The sequence below is a fragment of the Aspergillus affinis genome, assembly GCF_023601865.1.
Source record: "Aspergillus affinis strain CMG 70 chromosome Unknown NODE_96_length_144280_cov_85_325291, whole genome shotgun sequence".
NCBI lineage: Eukaryota > Fungi > Ascomycota > Eurotiomycetes > Eurotiales > Aspergillaceae > Aspergillus > Aspergillus affinis.
In genome coordinates, this window is record NW_026515877.1 from 15621 (window position 1) to 29509 (window position 13889).

The 13889-nt window shown below is 51.0% G+C and overlaps 6 protein-coding genes across 6 annotated transcripts; 3 read left to right on the forward strand and 3 right to left on the reverse strand.

Annotated features, from left to right (window-relative positions):
• Positions 1-1047: 1047 nt before the first annotated feature.
• On the forward strand, positions 1048-2662 carry KD926_011440 (phenylalanine--tRNA ligase subunit alpha; the record flags this gene model as incomplete). Its single annotated transcript, XM_053103721.1, has 2 exons — positions 1048-2510; positions 2569-2662. The coding sequence occupies 2 exons, from the start codon at positions 1048-1050 to the stop codon at positions 2660-2662; spliced, it is 1557 nt and encodes a 518-aa protein (XP_052952898.1).
• A 1137-nt stretch (positions 2663-3799) lies between these two features.
• Positions 3800-6130, reverse strand: KD926_011441 (uncharacterized protein; the record flags this gene model as incomplete). The annotated part of the gene is made up of 5 exons (XM_053103722.1): positions 3800-4034; positions 4540-4626; positions 4913-5522; positions 5603-5955; positions 6066-6130. 5 exons carry the CDS (start codon positions 6128-6130, stop codon positions 3800-3802), a joined length of 1350 nt encoding a protein of 449 aa, XP_052952899.1.
• Positions 6131-6853: 723 nt separating this feature from the next.
• KD926_011442 (putative IMP dehydrogenase) lies at positions 6854-8770 on the reverse strand (the record flags this gene model as incomplete). Its single annotated transcript, XM_053103723.1, has 3 exons — positions 6854-7980; positions 8206-8514; positions 8581-8770. The coding sequence occupies 3 exons, from the start codon at positions 8768-8770 to the stop codon at positions 6854-6856; spliced, it is 1626 nt and encodes a 541-aa protein (XP_052952900.1).
• A 953-nt stretch (positions 8771-9723) lies between these two features.
• KD926_011443 (NAD(P)-binding protein) lies at positions 9724-10897 on the forward strand (the record flags this gene model as incomplete). Its single annotated transcript, XM_053103724.1, has 3 exons — positions 9724-9955; positions 10038-10395; positions 10453-10897. 3 exons carry the CDS (start codon positions 9724-9726, stop codon positions 10895-10897), a joined length of 1035 nt encoding a protein of 344 aa, XP_052952901.1.
• A 429-nt stretch (positions 10898-11326) lies between these two features.
• On the reverse strand, positions 11327-11919 carry KD926_011444 (PaaI family thioesterase; the record flags this gene model as incomplete). Its single annotated transcript, XM_053103725.1, has 2 exons — positions 11327-11758; positions 11833-11919. The coding sequence occupies 2 exons, from the start codon at positions 11917-11919 to the stop codon at positions 11327-11329; spliced, it is 519 nt and encodes a 172-aa protein (XP_052952902.1).
• Positions 11920-12140: 221 nt separating this feature from the next.
• On the forward strand, positions 12141-13559 carry KD926_011445 (putative 3-hydroxyacyl-CoA dehydrogenase; the record flags this gene model as incomplete). Its single annotated transcript, XM_053103726.1, has 1 exon — positions 12141-13559. One exon carries the CDS (start codon positions 12141-12143, stop codon positions 13557-13559), a length of 1419 nt encoding a protein of 472 aa, XP_052952903.1.
• Between the last annotated feature and the right edge of the window lie 330 nt (positions 13560-13889).

The following is a 13889-nucleotide window of genomic DNA, read 5'->3' on the forward strand; positions in this document are numbered from 1 at the left end:
CTAGCTGGATGACTAACACATCCGTGTCTAGTTAGTTAGTGAACTACTCCGTAACTAGACATAATAATGTATGTAGCATGTTCTCTAACCCCGATGAGATACGGCTCAAGTTGGTAAGCCGCATAAACCCCAGGTCCGGTCTGTCCGCCCTCATGCTTGGCGGACAAATTGTTGCAGACGACTCGCGTATGCTACTGGCTGGGATTTCTTCACCACCGCTACCTGCAGGCTACTTCATATACCTGATGACCTTGGTTGCTTCACCGATGAGTTTTAACATCGGACCCGGGGCCGGGTATGCCCTGATTCGAGCCGGAAGTCGCGGTGCTGGCAGGGGTTAGGTTACAGATTTGATTGCATCGATTTCAGTCAGGACCAGTCATGCTTGACTGGTCTGCGTTTGAGCCGTCTCTCTTCCGGGTAGTGTACGCGTTCTGTTTGCTGCGGAATATTCATGTCTGGCTTGCTGAGGTGAAGAAATATATATGTACTTCCGCCGGGCCCGGATGCTGTTTGCTACTGTCGCGATGAAACTGGCCACTGTGCAGGCATCATGGCTTATGCAGATGAGATGGAGAGATGGTCTTTTGATCACTCCGAAATCATGGGAACGAAAATGCCCAATCAGCTGAGAGGGGCAATAGATCATGCATATGACGATAGTAAAGCAATTAATAGGAGTGGCAGGCGGCATTGGGAAAACCTCTTTACAGAATTGATAACTCGCTGTGCTGCAACGGGATAGACACCGGACTACAGATAAGACAGGCATGACATAAGAGAAGACGGCGAAAGTCGAGAGAGTGTGATCCGGGATGATTGCATCGCTATCAGTGTTATCCCAGAATGGATGGCGGGGTAGCCAATTGCCAAGTCACGGGATGGCGGTTCTGGTCGCTGCCGACCGCCGTAATTTAGCATCGAAAGAGTCACAATTCGGAAAGTGGGCAGTATCTGTTCGATAATCCACGCTCCAGTATTCCCCGGCCTCCTGCACGTCTTCTTCTGTTCCTGCCGTCAATTCCCTGTGGCACCACGACTGCAGCCATGGCGACCGATATGACGAATCCCGTTTTGGGCGCCCTGTCCGCGTCCGATGCGCCCATTCTGTCCAACGAAGCCTTCCCCTCCACCCCCTCCTCGACTATCAAAAGTGCGCTTGACCGCCTAGCCTCCCGCCAGATGGTCGAATATGACACCGTGGAACGCGAAGTCGCTGCCCTGACGAAGGAGGGCGAGGAAATCGCCAACAACGGCAGTCACGAGGCTAAGGTCTTCGAGGCGGTTGTGGCTGCTCTGGACGGGTTGAAGATCGGCGATCTGCCCGGGATTGTTGGAAAGGACAACGCCAAGGTTGGCCAGGGTAATGCCTTCAAGCGAGGCTGGATCAAGAAGGACGGCACCCTCCTCCGGGCCAACACCGAAACCATTGTCGACGAGACTCGTGAGCAATTGTTGACCGTCCAGCGCACTCAGACCCTGGCGGACCAGAAGGCGCTCTCGGACCTGAAGCGACGGAAATTGGTCTCCTTCCAGAAGGTGATCACCTTCAAAATCACCAAGGGTGCCAAGTATGCCCTGGAATTCGTCAAGGAGGAGACCGATCTCACGGTCGAGATGCTCACGAACGGCTCGTGGAAGACGGCCAAACTAAAGCCCTACAACTTCAAGGCCAAGGGAGCTCCCACCCCGTCCGGTGCCTTCCACCCCCTCAACAAGGTGCGGCAGGAATTCCGGAATATCTTCTTCGAGATGGGATTCGAGGAGATGCCCACCAACCGCTACGTGGAGACCGGCTTCTGGAACTTCGACGCCCTCTTCGTGCCCCAGCAACACCCCGCCCGTGACCTGCAAGACACTTTCTACATCTCCGACCCTGCGAAGGCCGACCCTCCCCGCGAGGACCCCGAGAACGACCCCCACCGTCCGAAATACGTCCAGCCCGCCTCTTCCTCCGCCGCGCAGAAGCCCCTCGACTACAAGCAGTACTGGGCGGACGTGCGCGAGGTGCACGAGAACGGCAAGTACGGATCAGTCGGATACCGCTACCCGTGGAACGCGGACGAATCGTTACGGCTGGTGCTGCGCACACACACGACGTCGGTATCGACATACATGCTGCACAAGCTGGCGGCCAACCCGCGGCCCGCGCGGTACTTCAGTATCGACCGGGTGTTCCGTAACGAGGCGGTCGACGCCACCCACCTGGCGGAGTTCCACCAGATCGAGGGTGTCATTGCCGACTTCGGACTCACGCTGGGTGGCTTGATCGGCTTCATGGAGGTCTTCTTCGCCAAGATGGGCATCCACCAGCTGCGCTTCAAGCCCGCCTACAACCCCTACACCGAGCCCAGTATGGAGATCTTCGGCTACCACGAGGGTCTGGGCAAGTGGGTGGAGATCGGAAACAGTGGTATGTTCCGACCGGAGATGCTGGAGCCCATGGGTCTTCCCAAGAACATGCAAGTGTACGGATTCGGACTGAGTCTGGAGAGACCTACCATGATCAAGTAAGTTTTTCCCTACTTGCACCTTCTGAATCATATCCAAAATACTAATCCATTGTAGGTACGCCGTGAGCAACATCCGAGAACTTCTCGGCCACAAGGTCGACCTCAATTTCATCGAGAGCAACCCTGCTGTTAGACTGGAGAAGGACTAGAGTAAACTAGAGCAGATGCAGATGGGATGTTGTTGATGTGACGTGGAAATGGACATGGAACGAAACGGAGAGACAAAAATAAAAATTTTTTCAGCTTTTCTTTCATCGCTATACATGATATGATATGAAATCACACAGATTCTCAAGAAATTATCCGACGATCATGGAAATAGTAAAAAGGGCTCACATTTTAAAGACCTTGGGATTTCGGAAGTATGAAATTAGGTACACACAAACTACGGTGTACAAACATATTCATGCCGACTTCACAAGATAGGATAGATGCTAGGTATCGAGCAAAGCTACATATAACCAACCCATCAAATCCCCCAATACCCACTGTTCCTAAAAAACAACGCAAATCTACAACACCCCTCCCCCCACCAGAAAAACAGAAAAGAAAAACTGAATAAAAGAAATGTCCCACCCGTATCTGTGCCCCGACGCAAAACTCAGCAGAAGTGGCTCTTCAGTAGGCGGGATATGAATAATATTCGGCACAGGGTCAGTAAGAAAGGGCAAGCAAGTAAGGTTTGAATTTACTTTTTCGTTCGTTTCTTACTGAGATATCATCTACCTCCTCGCTCATGGGGACGGCCACGAAACTCGGATGAATATCTCGAAGATGTTCAATCAGAGAAAGGCATCGTCGGGTGAGGGGGGTTTGATGGGCCGGTTTTTTTTTTTTTTTTTTTGGTTGAGGGATCTTGGGGGGACGGATTGGGAAATAGATCTAGGAAAGGTGGATGAACGGAGGATATGGGGTAGATATTATTACAATTGGGTCTTGGGCAAGGTAGAAGGGTATATGGGAAAGGTCGGTAGGACAGGGAGCGACATTGACGAAAAGAAACCAATAGATGGATTTGATTAATTGACTGTATGAAATTCTTTCATTCATGGTTTTTTTTTAAGGAAATTCTTAATCATATCGGCCGATGTTATTAACCCCACAAATACGGTATAAAAACATCATGGATCCTATAAATCTCAATCTATTAGCTTTCTTCTCTTGCGACGACCACAGCATATCCGCTATTATGACAGGGGAAAAGAGAGAAAATCATACCATCATGGTTATCCCCCACCATCAAAGTCCACCCCAGAAATTCTCAAACACCCGGAAATCCATCAAATTTACCGCTGGCGGTTGGCGGACCAGACGCTCTTGAGGTAACCGTCACGCTGGGCGAGGCGGTTGAAGGAGTCGTCGCTCTCACCGCGAGCACGGATGAAACCGCAGAGAGCATAGGTGTTGTTCTCACCGGTGTAGCGGCCGTTCTCGTCAACCTTGCCAACGGAGAGCTGGACGGAGGCGTGGTCGTTGGCCTTGATGATGCGGTTGGTGGCGCTGCACTTGCGGGGGACGTAGCTGGTTGAGAAAAAAAAAGTTAGTGGGTTATTTCTTCATGGTGGTACTGGTTTGGTTGAATGCTGCAATTTTTCCCCTCCTGGTCCGATCGCATTGGTTCCGAAGCTTGGATTCCCTTTTGTCCTTTCGCTTGTTTTTTTTTTTTTTTTTTTTTTTTTTCTTTTTTTCTCTTTGCATGCAATGATAACATGGAGGCTGGATATTGGAAATTGGGAACCCTTCGCTGGCTGCGACAGGTTTAAATATGCCTCTTGCCCTCTCACGCTCGCCTTGTCTTTGCGAATCCACCAGCCGTGAAAAATTGAATTATGGACAGCGACATGTCCGTTCCTGGTCTTTCTTTCTCCCTTCCTTGACACCCGTTTCGCAAGACAAGACGAGTGTTGAGACACAAGGACATGTTCATTCCTTAGTCGCCGGAAATCGATCGGACCTTTCCCTCCTCCTATAGTCTGTAGGGGAAAAAGCGGGAAATGAGAAAAAAAAAAAGACGGTGACAACATACAGATCGACAATCTCTCCCTTTTCGTTCTCCATTTTGGCGGTTGGTGGTGTTTGAGGTTGACGACGGTGAGAATTCGGAGGGGGTGCGCTGGCGGGTTAAACTGGCGGACGGTCGTGAAAATGCGCGACTCTTTTGGGGCGATTCCGGGCGACGGTTGTGTGGGTCATGTGATCTTTTGTCGAGGGCTACGGTCGTGCTCCCATTGGGGGAGGGGCCGTGGCGGTAAGCAGTGCCCTACTTTCCCGTCCGTGGTTGTACGCGATCTAGACGGGACTGCGGTGGCTGGCCCTGATCCTGGGTGATCCGGTAATTTGTTCAAAGTATACTCTAACCTACAACATGAAGTGACTGTTACGAGACCTGGATAGCTTACAGACGACCTTTCTCTTCCCCACCATCCGCAGACAATACCTCCTTCTTCCAGCGCACTTCAAGTTGCCGAGCCGCTCCTTGTCCAAACCGTACTAACACAACTCGGTCGGACTCGCCTTGTCTATCACTGTCTTTCAATTCCGGTCCGGGATGGTCTAGAGCTAGGACCGTCCGCTTGTCGGACGTCATTTTGAGCATCTTCGGAGAAATGCACTTCTCGGTCCAGGGTGGAGTGCCCGAATGTGCGAACTCGACCAGTTGTGTCCGTCGGTTCTTCAAATAGTCTAACGAGGTTCCTGCACGAGGCTCCTTGTCTAAGAATTGCGACACCAGATGCAAAAGCAAGAATTGTGGCGGGAAAAGCATGACCTCGCCCTGTTGCGCCATACGAAGCCATTCCGACGCCGGCAAGAATCTAGCCTCGGTGACTTCAATGCCGCCGTCGCTCGTAGGCACTTGAATTTCCTCCCGCTCTCCTTCCGCGGGGATCTCTTTCAAAAGTGACTTCTCGGATTCGAGAGGCAAAGGGAGGAAATACAGGTACATTTGCGTAGAATACCGCCTGGGCACATTCGTCGGGGTGATCCATCGCGTGAACGGTATCAGTTGCTCTTTATCAAAGATCCAATTAGTTAGTCCAAACGGAAAACACGGACGGACTTTCGGAAAGGGTAGTAGGGGAAGATCAAACCTGTATCAGGAACAGCTGCAGAATCCAGCCCGTGCAGCCAGTCCGAGAAAGTAACTTCCTGCTGATGAATCGATCGTCTGCCCTTTTCCCGTTCGTCCTCCGGGACAGTTAGCATTTTCCCGGAGGTCTTGTTCTTGGCCAGCAGGATTCCGCTTTCCTCGAAAAGCTCACGGAGCGCGGCTTGTCGGTACCAGGGACCATCGTCGTGCCTTTTCAGGTCCTCGACGGGTGGACATGGTCCGTCTTGACTTGATAGATTCCCGCCGGGGAAGACGTGAGCCGAGGCAAATGACGCCGAGGTCTTGACGCGATGGAGTAGCAGGATCTCATTCTTCGGAGATACCAGAATGACACTAGGAATCGTTAGTTATTTGATTTATGGCTGGACTTTATCATTGCATGTTGTATTTTTTGCTTTTCTTTTGTTTCACTAATGAGTAAATGGAAAACAAGCTCGGCTAACCTTGAACTCGGCCTTGGGATTGATTGCTTCGGCTTCGGCTTTTGAGTGTCGCTCTGTGATGACATGCTGCGAGATGAAAAGAAACCTCTAGTATGAGAGAATGGTGAGGTCTTTCCGATAATAGGTTGGGTCAAATAAAAACTAGATGTAACTCGTAAAGGTGTATCCGGAGAACCTGTCGGAAAGGAGCGTTGGATGAGTCCTTGCCGGTTGATGTATAGCGACCTGGGTAGTTTGGATGCGCGCCGCGGCACATGTGCGGGTGAGATCATGTCCTTGTATGAAGGGCAACCGAGGTGCAGCTAACTTTTATTCTAGAATCAATAAGGAAAGGAGGAGCAGGATTAATTGATGAACGGGGAACGAGGATGCATGCTAGGAACTACTACTAGTACTCTCCGGAGAACATAGCCTTGGCAATGACTGGGAGAACCTAGGCTGACTGTTCCCCCGCGGGTAGCCGCTTCGGGTTTGGACGTCTCTATAAGGGAAATTTCCGCAGATTTACAGAGCAATATACAGAGAAAGAGAAATGATGAGAACAAGTGATAAAAGTCTAATTCAGTGTTCAATATTCCAACTGCATAATCATGGTAAGCATGAAATGCTACAGCAACCAAGAAAGAAAAGCAAATGCCCGCGCATATCCACATCTTAACTCCTAACCCTCATGCCAGTGAACTTTTTTGTTTTCGTATCGCCACGTGTCATCGTGTAAGCCGGTCTTTGGAAGCAAAGAAAAGTCCCGAGTAGAAAAAGAAATCAACCAAGCGCATTATCTAGCTTATTTAAGAGTAGAGCTTCTTGTCGTAGCTGTGCAGACCGTGGACGTTACCCTCGGCCATGGCGCTAGCGCTTCTCATTTCAAAGCGGACAAGACCCTTGTTCACACCGTCGTGCAGAGCCTCAAGGCTGGGCACACCGATGTCCTGAAGAGAGTGCTGCACACCCGCAACGAGGTAAGGGATGAACTTGGTGACGGAACCACGGTCGAGGACGGAGCCGGCAACACCCTGGGCGACCATGACGTTGTCCTTCTCCGAGAAGTACCGAGCGGTACCGGCGTTACCGGCCTTGCCGCCGGCCTTCTTGTCCTCCATGACAGCGATACTGCCCATGCCACGGTAGGCCTTGACGAGCTGACCTTCGTTGCTGACGAAGTACTCACCGGGAGACTCGGTGGTACCGGCAAGGAGACCGCCCATCATGACGGTGGAGGCACCCATAGCAAGACCCTTGACGATGTGTCCAACGTTCTGGACACCACCATCAGCAATGCAAGGAACGCCAAAGCGAGCGGCGAAAGAAGACACGCTGCGAACGGACGCGGCCTGGGGACGGCCGACAGCCATGACCTCCTGGGTGATACAAGCACTACCGCTGCCCATGCCAATTCTCAGGCCATCGACACCGGCGGCAATCAAAGCCGCGGCTTGCTCCCGAGTCACGACGTTTCCGCCAATGACGTCAATTTCGGGGAAGGTCTTCTTGACCCATTTGATCATTTCGATCTGGTACATGCTGTTACCCTGGCTGCTGTCCAGGATGACGATGTCGAGACCAGCCTCAACCAGCAGCTGAAGACGCTGCTTGTCGGCGTCACGAGTACCGATGGTAGCAGCGCAGATCAGCTGCTTCGACTCGGGAAGCTTGGAGGCCAGAGGGTAGTGAAGGTTCTTCATCAAGTCACTGCGCGAAAGCAGGGAGACAAGGTTTCCGCTCTCATCAACGATGGGGAGCTTGCCCTTCTTGGAGCTGCGGAGAACCTCGTTGGCCTCGGCCAAGGTGGTGCCAGCAGGGGCAGTAACCAGGTCGGTGGCCATGATGGCGGTGACGGGGTCTTCAAGGTTGTGGTGGAACTGAATGTCACGGCTGGTGACCATACCAACGAGCTTCGAGCGGAGGGTACCGTTCTCTGTTGACAGTAACAGAATTAGTCATAATTCTTGCAAGCAAGGTGTGGAATCAAGAACATGAAAAAGCAGGATACATGGATCAGATATAATCTGTTTCTCTACAGTGCAACTCTCGCTGCTCCAGTGGAACGAAAGTTATATGAAGAAAGATGGAAATCATCACAAAAATTTGCAGCTGGGCAAAAGGGGCAGGGGAAAGAATTCGAGAAAGATTGATAACTTACCAGTGACGGGGAAACCACCGAATCCCCACCTGGTCTTCAAGTCCCTGGCTTCTCCGACAGTAGCCTTGGGGGAGAGCACAACGGGGTCCAAGATAAAGCCGTTCTCGTATCTCTTCACCTTGCGGACCATCTCGGCTTGCTGCTCGGCGGTGCAGTTGTGGTGGATGACACCCAGACCACCCAGCAAAGCCATGTGGATGGCCATGTTGTGCTCGGTGACAGTGTCCATGGGGGAGGACAGAAGAGGGGCCTTCAAGCTGATGCGCTTGGAGACGGGGGTTTCCAGGCTGACATCGGAAGCAGGGAAGCCTGTCACATAAGGTATGAATAACTAGGCACCAAACGACTGGAGGAAAAGGCTCATCGTCGTCTTACCGATATATCCGGGCAAGATGAGGAAGTCATTGTAGGTCAATGCTCCGTGCTTGTCCGAATCCAGCAGGGTATCAACATCCAGACCATCTCTGGAGGGGTAGTCCTTCTCCAGGACTTCCAGGGCCTTGGTGTGATCCTGGATCTCGGCCTTCATGGCCCTGCCAAGAGCGTCGCCGTTGGAGATAGGCATTGTGGAAGAATAAAAAGATTCTAGAGTTTTCTATCGGAACTCGTAGAAATCAAAGAGGGATTAATCAACAGATCGACGATAGAAACGTTCTGTTGATGGAGAAAGTCTTCCTTTCCCAAAGAAAGGAAAGAAAGAAAGAGAAGAAAAATTGGAGGAGAAAAAAATTGGCTTTTGAGTCCTTGCAACCCGCGCCCGCGCTAGCAATTTTTGCAGCCGCTAGGCCGCATGAGGATAGGCGCCAGGCCGAGCTAGGCGCCGTCCACGCCCATTGGCCACTAAACGAAACCGCTGAATCAGTGCTGAATCAGTGCTTCATTCATGGAAGGCGGTGAAGCCGAGGGGTCGAGGGCCCGCCGCTGATGTAATCCGCCAGGGAACGCCGGCCAAAATTAGGGCTGGCTGTCTCAGAGTGGATAAGCTTCTGTCTCACCCCGGACAAAAGTCCCCGGAATCAGTATTCTGAATGCGGGATGAGGAATGCACCGTTTTCTGATCCGCTTTGATCGTGCTGGACGAGTCAGTCCTATACCCTTCTTGCTGAGACCTTGAGAGATGGAGTTGTGCATGCAACTGGGTCACCTTATTTCCTCTTTCAAAGCTTCATTGATTGACGTACTTCGGTCTATGACAACTCAGGACCAACGTCTGTAGGATATAATTCGTTAAATGGTTCATCGACTCCTTTGGTCCTTATCGGATTTTCATTTTCTGTAATCTGCAAACTGCCTGGAGCTGAAGTGATTGAATGATCTTTTTCATTGCCCAAGTGAAAGGATGAGCGGCTTATATAAGCCATTTTTCTGTCTCACCACCAACCACAAAATGTGGGACAGGACCGACTGTATAAAGTGGCGTCGGGGCAATTCTGCGGTCCTAATCTCCTCTTGCTTGAGTACTTTACTACTCTCCTAAGCGGACTTGACAAACAATCCTACCCACCCGCAGATTACAACATGAGAGTAGATAGGGGAACTGTCCTGGTTACCGGTGCCAATGGCTACATTGCGTCCTGTACAATATATGAGCTTCTACAGGCCGGTTATGCAGTCCGCGGAACAGTACGCTCGCCACATTTGGCCGATCGACTGAGGGCGAGACTACGAACATGGAGTGACGATGGCCTGTTGGAGATTGTACATGTGCCTGACATTACTATTCCAGGTGCTTTTGATAATGCCGTCCAAGGTAGACAAGCTGTTATTTTAACAACCAGGGGAAGAATAGGCGAAAGTCAAGAACTGACAAATCGATCATTCACGCGTGACAGCTGTTGCTCACATCGCGGCCCCTATCTCTTCGACATTCACAGACCCCAGTCCAATTCTCGCTACGGCGGTTCAAAGTACGACAGGTCTCCTAGACTCTTGCGTGAGTGCTGCGGGACCCAACCTCAAATCCTTCATTTTGATGTCCTCAGCCACTACGATGATACCGAAAGGGCTCTATGCACACTTAATCACCGAAGCAGATTGGGAAAACTGGGCCGAAGATGAGATTGCTGCCTTGGGGCCACGAGCATCCGCATCGTCGATCTATGTTGCGAGCAAAACCGCCTCCGAAAGGGCCATGTGGAGGTTCCGGAATGAACGCGGGCCACCGTTTTCCATGACTTCTATCAATCCTGGGTGAGTTTAGATGCTGCATGCCATATACATGAATTGTCCTTATATGTTTTCCGGTAGCTTTGTGTGTGGTCCACCGCTAGTGCTCCCCGACGACCCGAATCAGCTATCGGAGACCGCTGGCATAGTCTGGGATGTTTTCCACGGCCAGAAAGTGAAACCGGCTTTTCAGGGCATCTGGCCTTACGTCGACATACATGATGTTGCTCGTTTGATTATCTGGGCTATCGATCACCCAGCCCTGTTGGACAAGGAGCGATACCTAGCAGTAGCCACAGAGGCTAGTCCCTTAAATATCGCCGAACTTTTACTCAGAGGCTACCCAGGCCGGCGAGACATTATCCGAGGACCGTGGTCCGGGGCGAATGATTCGTCAGAGCAACCGGTTCCAGGGCGCACTGTGGGATTCGATGCCTCTAAAGCAGTCAAGGCGACGGGCAAGCCATGGATTTCGTTTGATCGAACAGTGCTTGAAGCTGCGAAGGATTTTGAGGTATACCTCTAGAATATGAGCACAAAGGTATATTTGGACGATCGGATCCAAAGTCTAATAAATGATACACTACTGATAGTAAAGATCTTCATGTTTATTGTAATCATGCCGCCGTGGGTACACACCATACTGTCTGGTTGCATGGCAGAATAATCGACAAAGTCTGTGTCGCAATATGCAAATCCTTAAGAAAGGACCTTAGCATTATCACCAGCTGCACTGCGGATTGTTTGGAATTATACCGAGATAAGGTTGATTGGTGGCTTAAAATCACAAGATCTGACGTAACATATGCAATTACCATCATCCTGCTTTATATTCCCCAAAAGGCTAATCTGCAGATCCAACTGACATCATGACAATCACAGGAAGAACGTGGACACTGAGAGGCTCATAAGACGGTATATGAATAGGGTTCATATGACATGCTCTCGAAAGATATTAAATTTTAGATTCCCTAGGAGGATCCGTGTTCGCCTTTTCATTGATCCCAATCACACAGAGCCTATCGTCATCCACTCTGTACAAGTTCGCCTTCAACAAAACCAGTTTCTTGCCCGCATGCTTCAGACTACATACGAGGCGTACCTCTTTACCCACCGGGATAGGTCGCAAATAAGTGGTGTGCAGGTGGCGGCTGACACCTCCTAGCGAGTAGAGGCCTGGTTTGGACAATGCGACCAGAAAAATGGAGCTGAGTGTATCGAGGATGGTGGTCACGCATCCGCCATGAAGGTGGTGAGTGTAGTTACACATATCCTCCGTCACGATGAAGCGAAAGGCCACTGAGGGGGGAGAACTGTCGCTCGATCCGGATCCTGGGGAGATTGCTTCGATTCGCGCGTTGTAGTTTTCAGGGTTGTAGTCCCAGCCCTGGGTTGAATGTTTCGTTAGTCGCAATAGCTAGAGGATATATGCACTACGCCAAAGAAATACGGGTGACGTACTCGGCCTTTAGAATCTTGACTATATCGCTCGAAGATGCCGAATACTCTTCTCTCGAAATCAGGAGGCGCGGAAAGTAGCCCAGTCATGGCTGTTATGGAAGGGAAACCTGTGGAATGTATGCAGGTAGACGGGAAAGTAAGACTGATGATGAAAATCTGCGACACAAAATGAATGCGGCAAATAGGCAAAGTCTATGCTGTGCAGTTGTGTATGGGCGAGGCCGAACATGGAACTGCGCATTTTTTCATTTAGAAAAGTGATTGCCGGCCAAGAGGGTCATGGTGGATATAACAAGACGACACCCCCAATGCTGAATCGGCTGATCCTCGAGAAGATAATTCCTTATCCACCTACGCTTACACCCACGAGAGTCAAAATGACAGCTGAGGAGCCGCCACCAAGCTTCAAACCCAACAGAGTAGCCGTCATTGGCTGTGGTAAACTTGGCCGTCGGATTGCTCTGTCCTGGTCCCGTGGTGGAGTTTCTGTCAGGATATGTGACACTGAACCAGAACGCGCTGTCGAAGCTTTGAACTGGGTGCAAGAAACTTTGGGAAATTCCCCATCCGTATCCAAAGAAAACGCAGGACATGTGGAGATTGCATCCACACTGGCCGACGCGGTGCAAGATGCGTGGATGGTGATCGAGTCGGTCCCCGAACAGATCGCTCTCAAGACGAACGTCTTGGGCGAGATTGATAAGCTCACACATCAGATGACGATCATTGCTACGAACTCCTCCTCGATCCGAAGCAGCAGGTTGGTCTCTAGGCTGAGTGATGAAAGAAAATGCCGGTTTCTCAACACTCATTACTGCCGTCCGCCAGAGGTACCGATCGTGGAGATCATGGCATGCGGCCGGACAAGTGCAGCAGTGATCAAGGAGACCGCTTCACAATTGGAGTCTATTAGACTAGAGCCCTTGATCGTCGAACGAGAATCGACGGGATTTGTGGCAAATCGCATCTGGGCGGCGATTAAGCGCGAGGTCATGTTCATGCTGGCCGAGAGAGTGGGCAAGGCAGAGGACATTGATCGCGTTTTCAAGGCCAATCTGCACGCTGCGTGGGGGCCATGCGAGCTCATGGACATGGTCGGTCTGCAGACAGTGTGCGACATCGAAGACGTCTATATCGAAGAACGCAACGTGCCTGCCTACGGGGTCGAATTCATCCGCCAGAACTATGTGACAAGAGGGTATATGGGCCGGGATGCAGGCCGAGGATTGATGGAATATCCTTTGAAACCCCAACCCGCATCCATTCGAGACCAATTACTTGGGAGTTGGGATCTTATGGAATTTACCGCCATGGACACCGACGGAAACCAGCAGCACCCATTTGGACACAGCATCCAAGGACGACTCATATACTCCGCGGATGGGTACGTTTCCGCGACTCTACAACTGCCAGGGCAAGAGCCGTTTGGAGGACGAGATCCACGGGCTGGAACTGAGAGTGAGCTGGCAGAAGCTTCAAGAAGATACATGGGGTATAATGGAACTTTCTCCACGGAGGAGAATACCTCTACGCCTGCGGTCATTCATAGAGTGCAGTATTGCAACCTCCCCAAACTCCGGGGACAGGCTGTGCGGCGATTCATAGACCTCAAGACTGTGGGCTGCTATAGGCTGCTGACGCTTACTTGCGAAGAAGCCGCGCCGAGTCTTGAAGGGGGTCGAGAGACTTTGCGGTGGCGCAAGGCGACTCAGGAGAAGACTTCATAAGGTGTTTGAGTTAATCATTAAGTCTGTTTTTCGCGTCGCAGCATTCCTTTTCTTTTCTTGTTTGGTTTCCTCCGTAGAAGTAACTGAAGGTCACCAAATCTTTTTCTTTGTGTTGCCTTCCTATTCTCCAGGTCTAGAGTGGTCGAAACTATTGGTTTAACTTCGAGGTTACAAAGCTCCTGCCAAGTTGGTCTATACAGATTCGATAACCCACATCGCCTTCGATAAGATCAGTAGAGATCTGCGATATGACAGCTGACAAGGTTGTTTCAAGCAGAGTTTGAGAGCCCAATCCTGGTACAGAGCATAGAATGACGCAGGGATCCATCC